General features: G+C 42.5%; 1 protein-coding gene across 5 annotated transcripts in view; it reads right to left on the bottom strand.

Annotated features, from left to right (window-relative positions):
• Window positions 1–20,132, bottom strand: part of tns3 (tensin 3) — a 408,973-nt gene that overhangs the window by 27,197 nt on the left and 361,644 nt on the right. For 4 of the 5 annotated variants that reach the window (XM_080209150.1, XM_080209158.1, XM_080209172.1 and 1 more), the window contains 2 exons: window positions 19,805–19,928; window positions 19,452–19,541 (listed from right to left, as the gene is read on the bottom strand). In XM_080209150.1, the coding sequence (XP_080065276.1) occupies window positions 19,452–19,541; window positions 19,805–19,928 (214 nt within the window). The remainder of the gene's footprint in view (window positions 1–19,451; window positions 19,542–19,804; window positions 19,929–20,132) is intronic. The other variant, XM_080209166.1, reaches the window with a different exon arrangement.

Raw genomic sequence — 20,132 nt, 5'->3', positions numbered from 1 at the left:
CCTGCGAATAACCTTTTTTTGGAAAAACCTCAGCTGATATTTCTCTTATGGATCAGTATTTACCAAAAATTTCAAATCAAGACAAAAAGAATCGTTAAAGAGCAAAACCAAATATAAAAAAGCCATTTGCCAAACTGCAAATGTTTGACAGCCCAACGCATTAAGAATTTCATCATGTTTGATTAAAATAGTATTATGGTTAAAATGTGTAGGTTCCAATTGGAAGTCAACCTGCCCCCACCATAGCTGGATAACAAGGAATGGACTATAAATGTTGCTTTGCTTATATTCTTAAAGAAGATGAGAAATATTACATAGAAATGCCTGTGCTGATGCTCATCACCTTTATTAGATACTATTTAGCAAGATTATAAAGTGTGAGCAAACAACATGCTAGTGGCCTTTAAATAATCCAACCTGACTGCAATGTCTATAAACTAATTCTTGCATTTCTCTTCCCTTTACACATTTTTGCCTTCTACTTGTCACCACCATTTCTGACCGCTAACTTGAAAAATATAAAACAAAATGTTGCTCAGTAAGAACTGTGGGCATTAACACTTTTAATGTGTTTAACTAACGTTAAGGTAGTACAGGTGTCCCTTATTTAAAGTCCATTCTAATACTGCATTTTCAGTTTAGCGCAGTTTATAAATTAGGGAAGTTCCCCAAAAAGCACTGACTCCTTTTTCATCTTAGTGTGGTTAATATCAATACTCAGTCTTTTTAAAAGCAAACCATCGCTTCACTTGCTATCCCTCTCCCAAGCCCTTGCAGGGAGGAGGGAGCGGGAAAGGGTGGGAAGCAGTGAGCAAGTGAGTCAGGACAGCTAAGCAGTGGTGGGGAGGGCAGGAGAGGTAAGTGTTAGGTGGACAGTGGGGAGAGGCAAGTGGAGGGTCAGGAGAGGTGGCAAATAAGAGGAACAGAAGAATGAAGAGTGGCCTTCATGGAGGAAAGCGGCAAGAAGGTAGGGTGGGAGAGGGAAGTAGTGAGTGAGAGGGTCATAGAAACTAGAAGCAGGAGGAGGCCACATGGCCCTTTGAGCCTGCTTTGCCATTCATTTGATCATGGTTGATTATTGAATTCAGTATTCCAATATCCCTTCCCCCCATATCCCTTGGAACCCTTTAGCCCCAAGACCTATATCTAGTTTCTTCTTGAAATCAGACAACGTTTTGGCCTCAATCTTATTCTGTGGTAGAGAATTCCATATATTCATCACCCTCTGGGTGAAGAAATTTCTCCTCACCTCAAGTTTTAAAAAGTTTACACCTTATCCGCAAACTATGACCCCTAGTTCTTGACCCCCCCACCATTGGGAATCCTGGGGGTGATTCTCCCAAGAAGTGCTGAACTGGTGTGAAAACCATTCTAGATCACGACTGTTTTCACAGTTCAACTTCACATATGAATCTCCCCTCTCTGTGCATTGCAGAGGTCTCAGTTGTGAATATCATTAAAAACTCTTGGGGGTCAGTGGCGGTGGTGTTGGTGCATATTCGCGTCATGCTGTCAGCCCGGGTCCCCTGCAGTGCTGTTCCCCCAGGCCCGACAGTAGCCCCCATAACAATTCCCAGCTCGCCCTGACCAATGTCTAGCCCACTCCCCACAGCAGTGGCGATCCCCCAACCCCCCCATCACTCCAGCAGGGTCTCTGGCCAGTTCCCTGAATGTGGGGAGCTACTCTAAACTCTGCCAGAATGAAGTACTCCAGGCAGGGTGGGAGATTCAATCAGGACTGGCAAGTTCCTGATAACGAAATGCTAAACATATTTAAACTACATTAAAAAAAGATTCAAATGAGCTACCTCTCTTTCCACTGATTTCCAGCATGGTCTGGTCTCCGAGTGATCTCTGGCACTTGGAGATGCACGTGCGTCCCCAGCGCATGCGCAAATCCCAGGAAAGGGTTGCATCGGCCAGCTCAACCTGTCAGAAATGTTGCGGGTCGTGATGGGAGAATCGCCCCCATTTTTTCTGAATGTACCATGTCTTATCCTGTTTGAATTTTCCAAGAAATTCCCTCTCACTCTTCTAAACTCCAATGAATATAATTCTAACTGACTTAGTCTCTCCTCATATAGCTGACCTGCCATCCCAGGAATCAGCCTGGTAAACCTTTACTGTGCTCCTTCTATAGTATAGACATCCTTCCTCAGATAAGAATACTAAAACTGCACACAATACTCCAGGTGTGGCCTCACTAATGCATTATACAATTGTAGCAAAACATCCCTATCCCTATGTTCAAATCCTCTCGCTATGAAGACCAACATACCATTTGCCTTCATTACTGCCTGCTGTACCTGCACGCTTACTTTCAGCGACTGATGCACACGGACACTAAGGTCCCGCCGAGTAATTAAGGGAGCAAAGCGGCAAGCAGATATGTCGACAGAGGGAACTGTCGACTGAAGAGATTCGAAAGAGGGAAGCAGTGAGTGGGAGAATCGAGGACGAAAGTGGTGAATGGGAAGGTTAGGCGATGGAAGCAGGGAGCAAGAGTTTCAAAAGGCGGAAGCGGCAAGTGGGAGAGTCAGAAGCGGGAAGCAGCGAATGGGAGATGGAGGGGGTCATGGAGGAAAGCAGTGAGCAAGTAGGCTGGGGTAGGTTAGTGGCAAGCAGGAGGGGGAAGCTGCAAGTGGGGGGTGTTTGGAAGAAGGAAGTGGTGAGCAGGAAGGTGAGAGGGAATGCGGTGAATGAGGGGGTCGGGAGAGAGGCGAGCAGGAGAGAATCAGCGGCTGAGCTGAGGAGTCATGGGAAGGAAGTGGTGATTAGGAGGCATGAAACAGCAAGGCAGAGGCAGGAAGTGATAAGCAGGATTTAAATAGGAAGTTAGTAATTTAGCAAAAGTTAGTAAGTTAACATGATTTGTGGGCCAATTAGGTTCAAGGCATCCAATAAGTTTTCAACATAAGAACTACAAGCCAGGAACACAGCCTCCCCTTATTAGATGTTTTCCTATGTGGCAATAATTTTCATTTAGCACATTGTTTTCTTGCTGAACAAGGAATAACTGTACAACTCTAACATGAAAACGCTGCAACTCTTCAATCCAGTTATACAGTTCAGTTGCTTAACTCAGATTGACACACAGGGTCTTCACATGAATTTTGTTCAACAGTTTCCCCTTGCAAGTTGCATCAGGACTGGAACAAGTTATTTAAGACATGTAACTTTGCTTCCTCTCAAAGGTTTCTTGTCTTATTCATTCTAATCAGCTCTTGATAGCAGAAGCTTTTCTTGTAATTTCAACCATTCATAAGCTTCCTGTGCACATGATTTCACTTTTCCTCTACTCTGATCATATCCTGTCTCATACTCCATCTAATTAGATCTCTATGGTCCCAAATTCACCCCATTTACATGTCAGGGAAAGCTCGGAGACTAAAAGCAATTCATTATACTCTGAAGCAGATTTTCTTCAAGGACAGCAAACGTGGATATAGATTAATAATAGAAAAATTGCACTGTTGCCAACTTGGTGATATTAAGACTGTCTCATTTAAAAGCAAACAGAGTCCCTCGTGATTTACCTCTGGCATTACCAACTCCCACCGAAAGGAATGAAAGTCAACAGAAATAGCTGGAAATACCATTAAACGGAGAATGGAGAAAGTCCATTAGAAACTGTTTCAGGTCGAAGACCATTCCTTTAATCAAAGAATCCCTACAGCACAGAAGGAGGCCATTCAGCCCATTGAGCCAGCACCAACAACAATTCCACCTGTAACCCAATGTATATACCCTGCTAGTTCCCCGTGACAGTAAGGGGCAATTTAGCATGGCCAATCAAACTAATCCAAACATCTTTTGGACTGTGGGAGGAATCTGGAGAACCCAGAGGAAACCCACGCAGACACTGGGAGAACTTGCAACTCCACACACAAAGTTGCTCCAAAGGCCGGAGTTGAACCCGGATCCCTGGCACTGTGAGGCAGCAGTGCTACCCACTGTGCCATCATGCCACTTAGGACTGGAAGCTATTTAAAAAAAGCATTTAAAAATTAACAGGTTAAGCGACCAAAGGTCTTGATGACGTGAAGTGATAGTCAGAAACAAAACGGGACCATAATTAGTAAATAAGAGACATATATGAACATTGGGGAATGTATGAGTAGCTAATGGGGATAGATAGAAACAGGAGCATGAAAAAGTGGCTGGGTGGAACACTAAGGGTCGAGGTCACCCAGTCAGTAGTGTGCTAAAATGTGACCCAAGTAACAGTGTGTTCTCTCCTTTTATCCTTGAAAATGCCAGCTAACTACAATCAGAGATGTTTTGAGGATTGCAAAATACCACGAAAGATAAAGAGCAGCTTCTTGTGTGTATATCAAGCTTCAATGCTTTCTGCATTATTACATTTGCTTTCTGCATTATTACAAAGACGCAGAGAGGGAGTGGGATGAAAAATTGAATCTGTAAGCAACAGGGAGCTCAGGATCACATTTACACACAGACTGAAGGTGTTCAACAAAGACACCATCTAACCTGCATTTTGCTCCCCCGATGCAGAAGAGGCAGTAAAATGAACAGCAAATACAGTTCCACAGGTTGAGAAATACATTACATGGTAAATTGCTATCTCACACAAAGGGTTTCTGGGGCCCTCTGGTTTGAGAGGTGAACAGACATGAATGAACCTACTACTCTGCGTGGGAGAGCTTGCCTGTCTCTGGGGTCACGCACGCTGCCTCATTTCTATTACAGGAGCGCCTCCGGAGACAGTTACTGCAATATAAATGGAGTATTATAGAGGAATTTTGTGGAAAGTTGCCAATGACCCAAGCACGTCCTAGCTACCCTCAGGAATGTGCTCAGCTGTTACTGCTTCAGTATGTGGCCTCAGTATATCTGCATGTTAAAAAACAGAGCTATCAATGCGTCTCCAGATCATGCAAAGAGTATTAGTTCACCGGAATAAAGCAACCAAACAAATTTCAATACCACACAAGCCTCCAAAACACTGAAAACCCTTTGTTCTAACATATATGGAGACCTTTAAGAAGCACTTCCAGAAATCTCCGGATCCTACAAGCATATGGCAAAGATGTCGGCAAGCAGCCTGCAAATTCAACACTTCAACTATAAATGCATTCCAGTTACACCCTCAATGCATTTAAAACTTCCTCTGTATATTAGCAAACAGACAGGCGTGCTTACAAGCACAAAGCTCCACTCGAGTACTCTGCTCACATTCTACAGATAGTGTTTCAGTGCCAGTCTGTTACAGATTGCTAAATATTTAAGGATTTGGTTAGAAACAATAGATATCAGTCTGAAACCACAGTTTACCTGCCAATTGAAGAAGTCATGATGGAAAACTTTCATAACAGCAGCTATATGATGAATGTGTTGAAATGCTGCAATTTTACTAGAGCCAAGAGTATTTTGGCTTGCTGCTTCGACTGCCAGACTTCAGTTTAAAAGCAACACAGCAGGAACACCACATACAGAAACTGTGACTTCATTCAAGAGATTATCCAGTCTCAGTTTTCCGTTCTTTCTTACTTACAGTCTGTAATAAACCCAGTACCAAAGCAAAACTTCCGCAAACACTGGAAAGAGGAGAGTGCAAGGGCTACGTTCTAAATGAAGATGTTTGGTCAGCAGCAGCTCAATCCACTCTGCCCATACGGAAAATAATTCAACAATTGTTTCTGCTAAATTTGACTTCTCACAGCCACAGCGTGCCTGTTCATTCAGTGTATTCATGCTCTAACTGGAGCCTCATTTACATTCAACTTTTAACTTACACAGCAGCTTTGTTTTGCACCCTCCCAGTCTGCTTCTACCCAATGAAGAAGTGCTAGCAAATGTCAAAGGTCAAAGTGCCCCTCAGGACAAATACTTTGTGCACATTTTCTTCACTGCCCAAAGGTACACAATCCTTAAGTGCTTCCACTGTTAAACTGACTTTTGTGGAAGAGACATGTACCATGTTGAAATGCAGAAAGCAACTGGTATCATATTTTAGATTATATTGGCTTGCAGTCTTTCATAACCTTGGGCAAATGAAGTTTCAAAGTCAGTAATGACTGAGTCAAAAATAAAACAAGCAGCTTTCAGATCACACCACCGATCAGCTGAAATATTGTTCGTTTTCAACAGTCGCCACACATCTGTTGCAGGCTCAGGAAACCAATGAGCGAATCAGGAAAAAAATTGTCTAAAAAAAACACAATTGACAAGGACAAGCTTGTAACATAGCTAAACATCCTGACTGCTTGAAAAAGTTACATTACATCATCCTTCAAATACAGATCATGAATGAAAGTAAGCTATCAGTAAATTATTCAGGTCCAATCCATACTTTTAACAATATTTTGGATATTTTTTCTCCTTGCCTCTCTTTATCCATCTTCCTCTAGGGATGGATGTGAAGGATCCCATGGCAGGGTTTATTAGCAGTGTGCTGGCCAATATTTAATTCTCAATCAACATCACAAAAACAGACTATCTGGCCATTATTATCATTGCATTTTGCAGGAGTTTGCAGTGCGCAAAATTTGATTTGATTTATTATTGTCATATGTGTTAGTATACAATGAAAAATACTATTTCTTGCACGCTATACAGATAAGGCACACCATTCATAGAGAAGGAAAGGAAAGAGTGCAGAATGTAATGTGACAGTCTTAGCTAGGGTGTAGAGGAAGATCAACTTAATGCGAGGTGAGTCCATTCAAAAGTCTGATGGCAATAGGGAACGAGTTGTTCTTAAGTCAGTTGGTACGTGTCCTCAGACTTGTGTATCCTTTTCCCAACAGAAGGTGGAAGAGAGAACATCCAGGGTACGTGGGGTACTTGATTATGCTGGCTGCTTTTCTGAAGCAAAGGCAAGTGTAGACAGACTCAATGGATAGGAGGCTTTTGCTGCTTCCTTTGCAGTTTAATTTCCTGTATTACAATAGTGATTACACTTCAATGGTTTCCATTGGTTGTAAAACGCTTTCAAGCAGGAGGTAGTCTTTAAAGGCACTACATAAATGCAAATCTTTCTTTCTTAAAAGCTCTGCTCCACTGTAAGTAGTTCCAGTATCTCAAGTGTCTGCTCCACCTATAGTTTCCCATCCCTTTGATCATCCTCGTGAACCTATGCTGCACACACTCTCTTTTGGCTTACAATGCCCTTTCTGCAGTAGGATTTCCAAAACAGTATTCTATACTGTAAGGTCTTTCTCATGTAGAAGAGGAGAATGCTAAATTCAAGATTGGGAGAAACATATTATATCAAAGATTATGGTAAGGCTTTTGATGCAGTGACAAGAGATTTTGAAGCAGAGAACTGTGAGGAGAGGGTTCAGAAGAACAGCACCATTGTGCCTGAACGATCAGTTACTGGTTGTGGAGTTGCTGAAGTAGTCATTCATGCTTAGTGAAGAATGCGAGTACCACCATATGGTAGCAAATGATTGGGGTCAGTATGCTGCTGTGTTTATACAAATTATATTGAGCAATTACGAAAATGACTACAAAGCCTCAAGACTGACTAAATTCGCTAGCATTGGTGCATTTCCATGGGAAAGCATAGGGAAGCATTTTGCAGTGACGTGAATGGAAGTTAACAATTTAGTTTAAATTTCTGAGATTAGTTTAATATTATTATGCAGAGTTGCAAGCACAGATCTGTATGGATGCAGGCAGCAAAAAAAAAAAATCCAAGTAAGTTAGAGTTGAAGGGATGGGCTTAATGAAAATGCAACATCATAGTGACAAAAATATTAAAAGCCTCTAAAAAGGCTTTAGAAGTCTTTCAACCAATTAACACCATTTGTTAAAACTGACGGGAAGGAAACAAGTGACAAGCAAAATGCACACAAAAAACACTCAGGCTGGATTCTTCTTTATTCAATTGTGGTACATGATGTCACTGGCTGGCCAGCGTTTATTGCCCATTCCTGGTTGCCCTCGAGGTGGTGGTGGTGAGCTGCCTTCTTGAATTGCTGCAGTCCATGTGCTGTGGGTTGACCCATAATGCCGTCAGGGAGGGAATTCCAGGATTTTGACCCAGTGACTGTGAGGGAGCATTGATATATTTCCAACTCAGGATGGTGAGCGATGTGGGGGAGAACTTGCAGGTGGCGGTATTGTTACCATGTACTGCGGTTCTTGGCCTTCCAGATGGAAGAAGTCATGGATTTGGAAGGTGCTGTCTAAGGATCACTGGTGAACTGCTGCAGTGCATCTTGTAGATAGTACGCATTGCTGCTACTGAGCAGCGCTGGTGGAGGGAGTGGTTATTCGTGAATGTGGGTGTCAATCAAGTGGGCTGCTTTGTCACGAATGGTGTCAAGCTTCTTGAGTATTGCTGGAGATGCACCCATCCAGGCAAGTGGGGAGTATTCCATCACACTCCAGATTTGTGTGTAATAGATAGTGGACAGGCTTTGGACAGTCAGGAGGTGAGCTACTCGCCGCAGTATTCCTAGCCACTGACCAGCTCTTGTAGCCACTATGTTTATGTGGCGAGTCCAGTTGAGTTTCTGGTCAATGGTAACCCCAAGGACGTTGGCAGTCAGGGGTTCAGTGATGGTTACACCATTGAATGTCAAGGGGCAGTGATTAGTGTCTCTTACTGGTGACAGCATTTGTGTGCTGCTATACAGCCAACTATACACACTGTTCACAGAGAAGGAAAGAAGGTGCAGAATGAACTGTTGTAGTCTTAGCTAGGGTGTAGAGAAAGATCAACTTAGTGTGAGGTAGGTCCTTACAAACGTCTGAAGGCAGCAGGGAACGAGTTGTTTTTAAGTCAGTTGGTACGTGGTCCTCAGAATTTTGAGAACCCAACCTGGGAAAAAGAAACCTAAAGTCAGGATTTCCATTCCAGGGGTGTGAGGAGGCTTGGAGCGGGGAGGCTGGATTAGAAGATGGACTTGGCCCTCTGGAACAAGTGCAGAGGTTATTGGGTGCAGAGACAAGCTGGCTGAAATTAAGGCCTGTGCTCTAGCACTGTGTATAAGATTGAAAAAAAAACCCTCTCCAGCCCTTGACACCCTCACCCACCTTTGGCGGTTGGTGACTAGTGGAGTGCCCCAGGGGTCGGTGCTGGGGCCTCAGCTATTTACCAGTTATATAGATGATCTGGAGGAGGGAACCGAGTGTATGGTGTCGAAATTTGCTGATGACACCAAGATTGGTGGAACGGCAAATTGCGCGGAGGGTGTGGAGAGTCTGCAGAAGGATCTAGACAGGCTGGGCGAATGGGCCAGGAAATGGCAAATGGAATTTAATGTTGGCAAGTGCGAGGTGGTCCACTTTGGTAGGAAGAATGGTAGGAAAGACTATTACTTACGTGGCGAAAAACTGCAGCAGGCGACGGTGCAGAGGGACCTTGGGGTCCTTGTGCATGAGTCGCAAAAACCCAGCCTGCAGGTGCAGCAGGTGGTCAGGAAGGCGAATGGGATGCTGGCCTTCATAGCGAGGGGCATTGAATATAAAAGTAGGGAGGTCTTGCTGCGGCTGTATAGGGCATTGGTGAGGCCGCAGCTGGAGTACTGTGTGCAGTTTTGGTCGCCGTACTTACGCAAGGATATTTTGGCCTTGGAGGGAGTGCAGAGGAGGTTTACTAGGCTGACACCGGAGTTGAGGGTGTTGAGCTATGAGGAGAGGCTGAATAAACTAGGCTTGTACTCGTTAGAGTTTAGAAGAATGAGGGGAGATCTCATTGAGACATATATGATGATGAATGGGATGGATAGGATAGAGGTGGAGAGACTATTCCCGCTCAGAAAGGACAACAGGACTAGGGGGCACAGCCTCAAGATAAAGGGGGGGGGTGGTTTAGAACAGAGTTGAGGAGGAACTTCTTCACTCAAAGGGTGGTGAATCTCTGGAATTCTCTGCCCGTTGAAGTGGTGGAGGCTGCCTCGCTAAATATTTTTAAGACACGGGTTGATGGGTTTTTGATAAGCGAGGGGATTAAGGGTTATGGGGAGAGGGCGGGAATATGGAACTGAGCCACGACAGATCAGCCATGATCTTACTGAATGGCGGGTCAGGCTCAAAGGGCTAGATGGCCTACTCCTGCTCCTATTTCTTATGTTCTTATACCTCACTTGTCCCACCCTTTCCACCTTATGCCCTCCATTCTTTCCCAGAACCACCATCCGAACCCACCCCCACGGACCCCACATGCCAACATACGCACTTACACTCACCCTCCATGAACCCCATACCCATGTCAACCCCCATTGACCCCCCCAGACCCCCTATCCCATACCATGTCTCCCATTCATTCCTATGGCCCTTTTAGCCCATATGTCAACTTGGTGCCAGTTCACGTCAACCAATGCCCCCTACTCATCACACTTTACCCTCTGTGCCAACTCCACTAGCATTCACCATTAACTAACCTAAGGGCTTATACTGACATAAAATAACATCTGTTGATAATATGACTCAAAAAAGTACTGACTGATTTAAAAATCATCAATTAATCTCTTATGAACACAAACATTTCATTAAATTCTTAATCCCATCCCTTATGAAAATAACATTTTACTTAAATATACTTAATCTCTTATGAAGACATTTCTAAACTATAACCACTTAGAACTGTCAATCAAGCTGTTCATTTAACAGGTACACACACCCTTTGACAATGTAAGGTTGAAAAATCACTCATGCAACACAAACCCTATAATGAAAGCCCTCAGGCTTACATAAGAACATACCCGTGACTGAAATATATTTAGCGAGGTAGCCTCCACCACTTCAAAGGGCAGAGAATTCCAGAGATTCACCACCCTTTGAGTGAAGAAGTTCCTCCTCAACTCCGATCTAAACTGCACCCCCCTTATCTTAAGGCTGTGCCCTCTAGTCCTGCTATCCTTTCTAAGCAGGAAGAATCTCTCTACCTCTACCCTATCTATCCCCTTCATTATTTTATATGTCTCTATAAGATCCCCCCTCATCCTTCTAAACTCCAACGAGTACAGACCCAGTCTATTTAGTCTCTCTTCATAGTCCAACCCCCTCATCTCCGGTATCAGCCTAGTGAACCTCCTCTGCACTCCCTCCAAGGCCAACATATCCTTCCACAAGTGCGGCGACCAAAACTGCACACAGTACTCCAGCTGCGGCCTCACCAGTACCCTGTACAGTTGCAGCAAGACCTCCCTGCTTTTATATTCTATCCCCCTCGCTATAAAGGCCAACATTCCATTCGCCTTCTTGATCACCTGCTGCACCTGCAGACTGGGTTTTTGTGACTCATGCACAAGGACCCCCAGGTCCCTCTGCACTGTAGCATGCTGCAGCTTTGCCTTTTAAATAATAATCCCTCCTACTATTATTTCTGCCAAAGTGGATAACCTCACTCTTGCTAACATTATACTCCATCTGCCATGTCCTCATCCACTCGCTCAGCCTATCCAGATCTCTCTGCAGACTTTCCACACCCTCCACGCAATTTGCTTTTCTACTCATCTTCGTGTCATCAGCAAATTTCGTCACCCTACACTCAGCCCCCTCCTCCAGATCATCTATATAAACGGTACATAGTTGAGGCCCCAGCACTGATCCCTGCGGCACTCCACTTATCACCAACCGCCAACCAGAATAGCACCCATTGATACCAACTCTCTGCTTCCTATTAGACAGCCAATCCTCTATCCACACTAACACCTTACCTCCAACTCCATGCACCCTAGCCTTCTGTAGCAAACTTTTATGAGGCACCTTATCAAACGCCTTTTGGAAATCTAAAAACACCACATCCACCAGTTTCCCTCTGTCTACCGCACTAGTCACATCCTCATAGAAATCCAATAAATTTGTCAAACATGATTTCCCCTTAACGAATCCGTGCAGCGTCTGCTCGATCAAGCCATTCTTTTCTAGGTGCCGCGCTATTTCTTCTTTGATGACGGATTCTAGCATTTTTCCAACTACAGACGTTAAACTAACCGGCCTATAATTCCCTGCCTTTTGCCGGCTACCTTTTTTAAACAGCAGCGTAACATTAGCCGTTTTCCAATCTTCTGACACTTCCCCGGAGTCCAGCGATTTTTGATAAATAATTACTAAGGCATCCACTATCACCTCTGCTATTTCTTTCAGAACCCTGGGATGCATTCCATCTGGTCCTGGGGACTTGTCCACCATCAGTCCTGCTAGTCGATCAAGCACTACCTCTCTAGTGACAGTAATCGCATTCAGGCCCTCAACTCCTACCATTCTTCTATCTTTAATATCTGGCAAACTATTCGTGTCCTCCTCCGTGAAGTCCGAGGCAAAAAACTTATTTAAGGCCTCAGCTATTTCCTCATCTCCCACCACTAAATCCCCCCTCTCATCCTCTAATGGTTCAACATTCACTCTAGTCAGCCTCCTCTTCTTCGTATATTTGTAAAAACTTTCACTGTCATTTTTTATATTTAGTGCTAGGTTAGCTTCATGGTCTGTCTTTCGTTTCTTTATCACCTTCTAAGTCATTCTTTATTGATTTTTAAACCTTTCCCAATCTTCTACTCGCCCACTATTTTTAGCCCCTCTGAACGCATCAGCTTTTAATTTAATACTCTCCTTTATTTCCTTCGATAACCACGGCCGGTTATCCCTTCTCCTACATCCCTTCTTTACCATCAGAATATATTTCTGCTGAATACTGAAAAAGATCTCCTTAAAAATCCTCACTGTTCCTCAGCCGTCCCACCAACCAATCTGCATCCCCAATCCACATTCGCCAATTCCGCTCTCATCCCATCATGCTCCCCTCTGTTCAAACAGAGGACACAGGTTCAGGTCCCTACTTTCTCATCTTCCATCTGCATCAAAAATTCAACCATACTATGATCACTCATCCCAAGAGGATCCCTCACAAAAAGATCCCTAATTCTACCTGCCTTGTTACACAACACCAGATCTAAGATAGCTCGCTCCCTCATAGGTTCCGTCACATACTGTTCAAGGAAACTATCCCGACAGCATTCCAAGAACTCTTCCTCAAGCCCACCACGTCCGACTTGGGTCATCCAATCAATATGCAGATTAAAATCCCCCATAATTATCGCCGTTCTGTTTCTGCATGCATCAATTATTTGCTTGTTTATAGCCCGCCCCACCTCAAAGTTATTATCTGGGGGCCTATAGACCACACCCACCAGCGTCTTCCTCCCCTTACTATTCCTTATCTCCACCCACAACGATTCCACGTTTTGCTGTTTGGAGCCTATATCTTCCCTTACTACCGCCCTGATATTATCCTTAATTAACAGAGCTACCCCGCCCCCTTTTTCCTCCCGTCTATCCTTCCTAAACACTTGATACCCCTGGACATTCAGCTCCCAGTCCCTGTCACCCTGCAACCACGTTTCCGTAATGGCCACCAGATCATACCCATTTGTGCTGATCTGCGCCACCAGCTCATTCACTTTGTTCCGAATGCTTCGTGCATTCAGGTGAAGTGTCTTTATACCAGCCTTTATCTGGACCATTTGTTAGAGTGAAATCGCCAGTGTGCTTTTTTAAAAAAATAAACTTTTAAAAAATTTAACACCCAACAAATTAGATCCTTTGAATTTGATGACAATTCCAGTGAGTTTTAGCAGTTTTCGACATCCTGACAGACCTTTGATAGCTTGACAATTATTGGACAGCTTTAACAGTGCCAAAGCATTTAAGTTCTTTCATGTCTATTTCTAACAATCCCAAAGGGCACCTGACCTCTCCAAAAAGCATCCTAGGACCATATCCAGAGGGATTCTATACCTCTCCAAAAGGATACCCTGGGTTCAGATCTACTCCTACTAGGTCCAATCTGCACACTTTGGCTTTCTCATCAAAATTACACCAATAGAGACAGCTGCTGATTTCTATGCACACTGGCCCTGCGAACCACGGATCCACGATTTAGAACACTCCTTGACTCTTTCCCCTTCCCTCAATGAAAATGGTGGGGGTCAGGTTCGGGAATGGGACTTACAGATTCAATCCACGGCTGGCATTTTCACACACACTGAGCATTCAGGCCTCAAAGTCTAGTTACCTGATAGCAACACATTCAAACTTCTGTCAGAGGACTGCTAAAGTACAGGTCATGCTAAACGAAGTAATGACCTACCAGAGATCAGCATTGTAGCATGCCTTTAAGGTGGGAGAACTAAGTTGCACACTGAGTTGACCATTGCTGTCACCTGCACGTGACAGCCCTAAACAGCTTGGTAGTAGCTGCAGGTGTCCTTGCAAGACATAGCCTAGTTCTACATCTGTCTCTTTGTTGGCTTGCACCCTATGAAGAACATTGCCCACTGTTACAGTCGGGTAGATGTAGCCAGGACTGCAGGTATGTTGGCAGCATCTAGGTAGAGTCAATCAGGATACAACCATCCTTAGATATCCTCCTTCATGCCATGACATACCCTGAATAGGGAAACTTCAACATTCTAGTTAGGCAAGCAATCTTGTTTGTGGTGCTAATTAACTTGTTATCCTGGCAGCAATTGGAGTGCCCGTATGATGAACAATATGCCAAAGTGAGAAAGCTCAACTCTACCTGCAGATGCGTGGATACAAACAGGTAAACAAAGAGCATTTCTTTGGTAGCCTCTCCTTGCTTGGTATGCTTCAGTTAATCTTTCTCTTCTGTTTCCAAATAGTTCAGATTGGTTTTGCATGGAAAGCCCTCATGCCAACAGTGGTGCACTGTAGTTAATTTATTTTGAAACAATTAGCACAAAATCTCTCAAGAACCTTACTACTGATAATAAAGAATTATAAAGTGACTGAAGAACACTACTTTTAACATCTGGGTGCCCTTTTCATGACCTTCCATACACTTATTACCTAACAATCTCAAAAACCCTAATGAATGATTTAGGAACAACATCTTGTACAAACATCTGGAAATAGTGCGCATGTTCCTGCCTGAAGTCAACATTAAAATGGGGCTCCCATCTGTTTTAGGTGGACACTTAGCATACCATTACTCTCTGCCCTGAAAAGGCTACCTAATATAAAATAGGAAAAGTTGTGACGTTACGGATCTCAGCTTACTTTGATGATTGTGAGTATCTGATTTCTCAAAAATTCTAGGCTCGCTAAGGTATGATGTTTTGATGGAACACAGGATGGGCTTCTTGAGTCAGTGATTTACAATGACAGCTTTTATGGGTCAGGAAATGTGAATTAATTTGGTGTAGAATATAAAAAACTCAAATTCAATGGAGACAAACAGTTGTTACCTGTGGTTAAAAAGTTACAAAAGTGTTAATGAGACTAAACATCTTACAATGTTCAGAGACCATTTCAACAGCTAAGTTAGAACAAATGACTACATGTCACTTTTGCTCCAAAATAATCAAAACTCAAAGATTTAAGTGAAAAATGCAAACAGAAATTCAGAAGTAACAGCTCAGTAGCTGGGACTATTCAGAGGTTTACAGCATAGAAACAGGCCCTTCAGCCTAACTTGTCCATGCCACCCTATTTTTTTTTTAAAACCCCTAAGCTAGTCCCAATTGCCTGCATTTGGCCATATCCCTCTATACCCATATTACCCATGTAACTGTCTAAATGCTTTTTAAAAGACAAAATTGTACCCATCTCTACTATTCCTTCTGGCAGCTTGTTCCTGACACTTACTCACTTGTAAGTCAATCTCATAAAAATTCAAATCATGATTTTTGGCCAAAAAATGCTAATGTTTCATATACCTCGTGTAAAACATGACTCTAGTTTTGTTTTCAGAGAATCAATGTCCAAAATTTTCAGAAGGAAAATATGACCCCGGAGATGTTAATGATTTACAATTTCCTTGTAAATGTATAAATAGTAATGAAAATGAGCATCAGTAAGTAAAGACTCCAAACAATTCTACATTTTAAATTAGGTTTTTATCTTTTCAAATTATTAAAATTATTGAATTATGAATGCCAATTAAAATGATTTTTAAAAACTTTATTCCATCGTCATGGTCTTTTTTGGTTTTCACTTGGAACCCAAATGATGCACACTGTCAACCCATGGATAATATTATCCAAGTAAGTAAATCCCATGACCTCTGACTTGGAAACAAATGGTTTGAAAAATGTAACTTTTATACTAGTATATCAGACTTATCATCTGATTTTGTTGGAAAACTAATGAGCTAATTTGTTTAGTCCCTTTTTGCTAAAATTGTAAATTTTATAGAAAGAAACAGGAAGTGAATAATTTCTTTTGTGTTTTAACTTGTGGACATAATTTGAGTGTTGGACCTGAGACCCATGAGATCACAGCTGCAATAATAATGCCTAAAATAACTCTGAACAAATATTTGCAGAAACTAAATATAAAGGGCCAAGACCTCTTTGTTGATTTCAACGAGACTTCAGAATTGTACAACTTATTTGCAGAACATGTAGTGATAATAGTTTGAATTCGAAGGAAGGACGCCTCACAAAACTGAGTTTTGCTTTTGTCAGCAAATATATAATACAAAGAAGCTGTATCGTGCTCCAAGAATAATTCCACAGCCTTTCCAATGTGATTATCGTGTGTCTAACCTTCTGTGTACAAACAATGGCTGTGATTGAACCCCACAGGAAAGAGAAACAGTGTGAAACTGCATTCTGTGTTAATCCGGACATGGAATGTAAAGCAGCAGCTGCGGCAACTCTCTTGTTCTTGGCAGAGGCCTCTGGCTGAAATGCTGGCAAATCTCTGTTCTTGCTTTGGTCAAATCTCGATTGTACGTTCAAACTCTTTACACTTCCTCCAACAAATGGTTTTATGACTTATCATTTAGCATAAATTGGTATAGTACTGCAATTCGTTATAGTCTGAAACATTTATTTTAATAGAAGCAAACACAGAATGGGAATTATGTTGTTGTGTCCATCAAGAGTCTTGCCTCTGCAGACCACGCGCCATAAATTCAACTCACAAGATACTATATCCTGAAGGCAAGTTTTGCATTAGGACTCTAAGGGCTTCCTCCAGTGACCTAGTGAGCTGAGGCACCATCTTATGTGGCATTAAATCACGCAGACTAAATGATCCTAAGTTCAGCACTCATTCAGTGCAAGTGTTACAAGTGGCCTTAGGGCCTGAAAGAAAAATCAACAAAGGTTTCTACTTCTGTCTCATAAGACCTCCTGGAATATGCACCAATGTGCATGTGCGCAGGAGCAGCAATATACCTACCTGTGATGGCTTCTGCAGCTGAATAAGCTGCAAAGATTTGTTTACACATGATGAATGACTACTCAGCACATGTGGCATTAGATTGTGCCTTAAGTGGTAATTATTCATGTGCAAAGGCGTAAGCATGTACAAAAGTGGAGGGAGGAACATGGGGAGAAGACATGTGCCAAACATAGCTCAGCAGTCTTGCCTGAAAGTCAAAAGCTGAGAGTTCATGGTCCACTCTAGAGATTTCAGCATAAAAATTTAGGCTGATACTGCAGTTCAGCAGAGGTACTGTGCGAGAGTTGCACTGTCAGAGGTGCCATTTTATGGATGAGGCATTAAGACCCTGACAGCTTGTGAGTTTACTATCAAATAAATTGGTTGGACTTTAACCTGGTGTTGAGACTTCTTACTGTGCTCTAAACTGAACATGAAAGATCTGGTGGTGCAATCTCAAAGAAGCACAAGAAAGTATCTCAGGTGCCCATATCAATAATTAAACTCCCAGCCCAATGGTCAACATGGGGAGAAAAAGAGCATCTGATCATTGCTAGTTGTGAGATCTTGCTGTGCACAGCTTCATTTCAACGACAACACTTCAACAGCATTCCGTTATTGCAGTGTACTTTGAGATGGCCTGTGCTTGTAAGAAGCGATACAGAAATGTAAGTCTCTTTAGTTTTGAACTATCCCATGATCTGAAGGGCTGGTTAATGATCTCAAAAATTTAATCCATGTCTGCTGAAGCTCCTGTGAAATTTGAATTCCTACATTCTGTACTAAATTTATATTCTTCCTGTGTTCAACAACTTCCACTGGTTTAGCATTTCCCAAATTGAAAATCCCTGCCTATGAGTCTTTGATCTTTATCATCCAGCCCATTGTGCTAGTTAATCCCTAAACTCTGCTATCCTCTAGCATCTTTCACATACCCCATGTTCAAAAGACACCTCAAAAGTATGAAAGACATGATTTTGGAGTAGAACAAAAGCCCACTGGTGCATCCTTGCATTGTATTATTACATGATTAAATATTGGGAAGTGCGAGCATGCTCTAGAGTATGGTAGTTAGACCAATCTTGGGAGTGGCCAGTACCAGTGTACCCAGAAGAATTGACGGTGAACGTGAAACTTCTAAACAAATGGAAAATCAATAGCTACATCCCCATGATTTTCCAAAACACATCCCTAAAAACCATCCAACCTTGGAATAAGCTCTGCAAAGAAAAGGCTCCAACTTATAACACAACTAGTAGGTTTTGTGATAGCTGTGGATAAAATATCATTCCTAAATGGCGTTTATCCTCATAAAACAGTATTGCAATTGCTCTGGATTTGGGTTAAGGACAATTTTCATTGAATCAGAGAGTTCCTACATTGCAGAAAAGGCCATTCAGCCCATTGAGAATGCATCGACTCTCTGACAGAGTCTCTTACCCAGGCTCTCTCCCCTCAACCTATCCCTGTAACCTCATTCATTTACCATCCATCTAACCTGCACATCTTGGAACAATAAGAGGTAATTTAGCATGGCCAATCCCCCTAACCAGCACATCTTCAGGCTTTGGCAGGAAACTGGAGCACCAGGAGGAAACCCACACAAACAAGGGGAGAATGTGCAAACTCTTCATAGTCACCCAAGGCCGGAATTGGAGCTGGGTCCCTATAGCTGTGTAGATAGCAGCACTAACCACTGTGCTGTGATAGAGCTAATTATAGACTTACACAAGTAGAAAGAAATCACAAAATCTTCCCCATTTCAAGCCAATGGAAAGGAATATCGTTTGTTTTACATTATCACCGAGGATCAAAATTAGCACCCCATTCTCTCTCTCTCTTCCCCCACCCCCCATCCCCCACCCACTTTGCTAAAAGCTTCCAGGACTTGATTCAGATGTGTCAACAATACTGTGAAAAGGTTCACTGATCTGCATAAAACAACCATCATTCAAAGGATTTTTGGGCTGGGTGGGAACGTTGCAGGTGCCTCAGGGGTGCATTGTAACATGCAGGTCTGAGGCTGCAGAGCTTCATTATGTAGGGATCCTGTGCCTTCATTGAGGTTAATATGTCCAGCCCAAAATAAGTGTATTCCTGAATAAAAACAAAGTGCTGGAAAAAACTCAGCAGGTCTGACAGCATCCATGGACAGAGAACTGAGTTAAAACTTTGAGTCCATACAACTCGTCTTCAGGGAATCATATTGAACTGGAAATGATAATTCTGTTCTCTCGTCACAGATACTATCAGACCTGCTGAGTTTCTCCAGCACTTCGTTTTTATTTTGGATCGCTAGCATATGCATTATTTTGCTTTAATAAAGGTGTATTCCTTACCTTGAGTTGTTCTGTAGCCATCTGAAGCATTGTTGTTCTGTTCCCCAACTCCGTGCACAGAAAGTGCAGAAAATGTGTTCAAAACTTTCACTGCAAGAGAAGAAATTCATAGTTTTTTTCCCCCCAGGTCGCTAAATAAATCACAGTATTTGAGATAAGCAGGCTGTTGATTAAATAATCCTACAGCACGAAGGGTGATTATTGGCATTAATTCCCATTAATTACAAATAATGGTGCACGTTGGTGCACACCAACATTTCAATTTGCTAATTTTCTAATCTGCTTCAAATTTTGAATAAAAAAAAACACAATTGCCGATTTAATGTCTTTTGCTCAGTGCAATGGGACATTACCATATGGAGTTGGTGGTGAGATAGGAAAAGCTGGTGTGGGAGGAACGACTTCGTCTCCAGAGGAAGAATTTAACAATCTGCAATCCACCTCGTCTTGGCCAACGCTACATCCTGATATGTTTAGCTGCAACAAAATAGAACAGAAAGTTCCTCAGTACAAATTGGTAGTGATTAAATACACAAGCCGATTGGGGTTAAATGGTGATGTAGGTGCAAAGGGAACCTTCGCAAGTGCAAACACATTCCAAGTTTATGACTAATATTCTATATTATCAGTAAACAATACTCCTAGTGACATGCAATATGACCATGCCTATTCACCAATTAT

The sequence above is a fragment of the Carcharhinus amblyrhynchos genome, chromosome 2 (assembly GCF_965287045.1).
Source record: "Carcharhinus amblyrhynchos chromosome 2, sCarAmb.v2.hapA, whole genome shotgun sequence".
Classification (NCBI taxonomy): Eukaryota; Metazoa; Chordata; class Chondrichthyes; order Carcharhiniformes; family Carcharhinidae; genus Carcharhinus; species Carcharhinus amblyrhynchos.
This window is presented reverse-complemented; position numbering and strand designations above follow the sequence as displayed.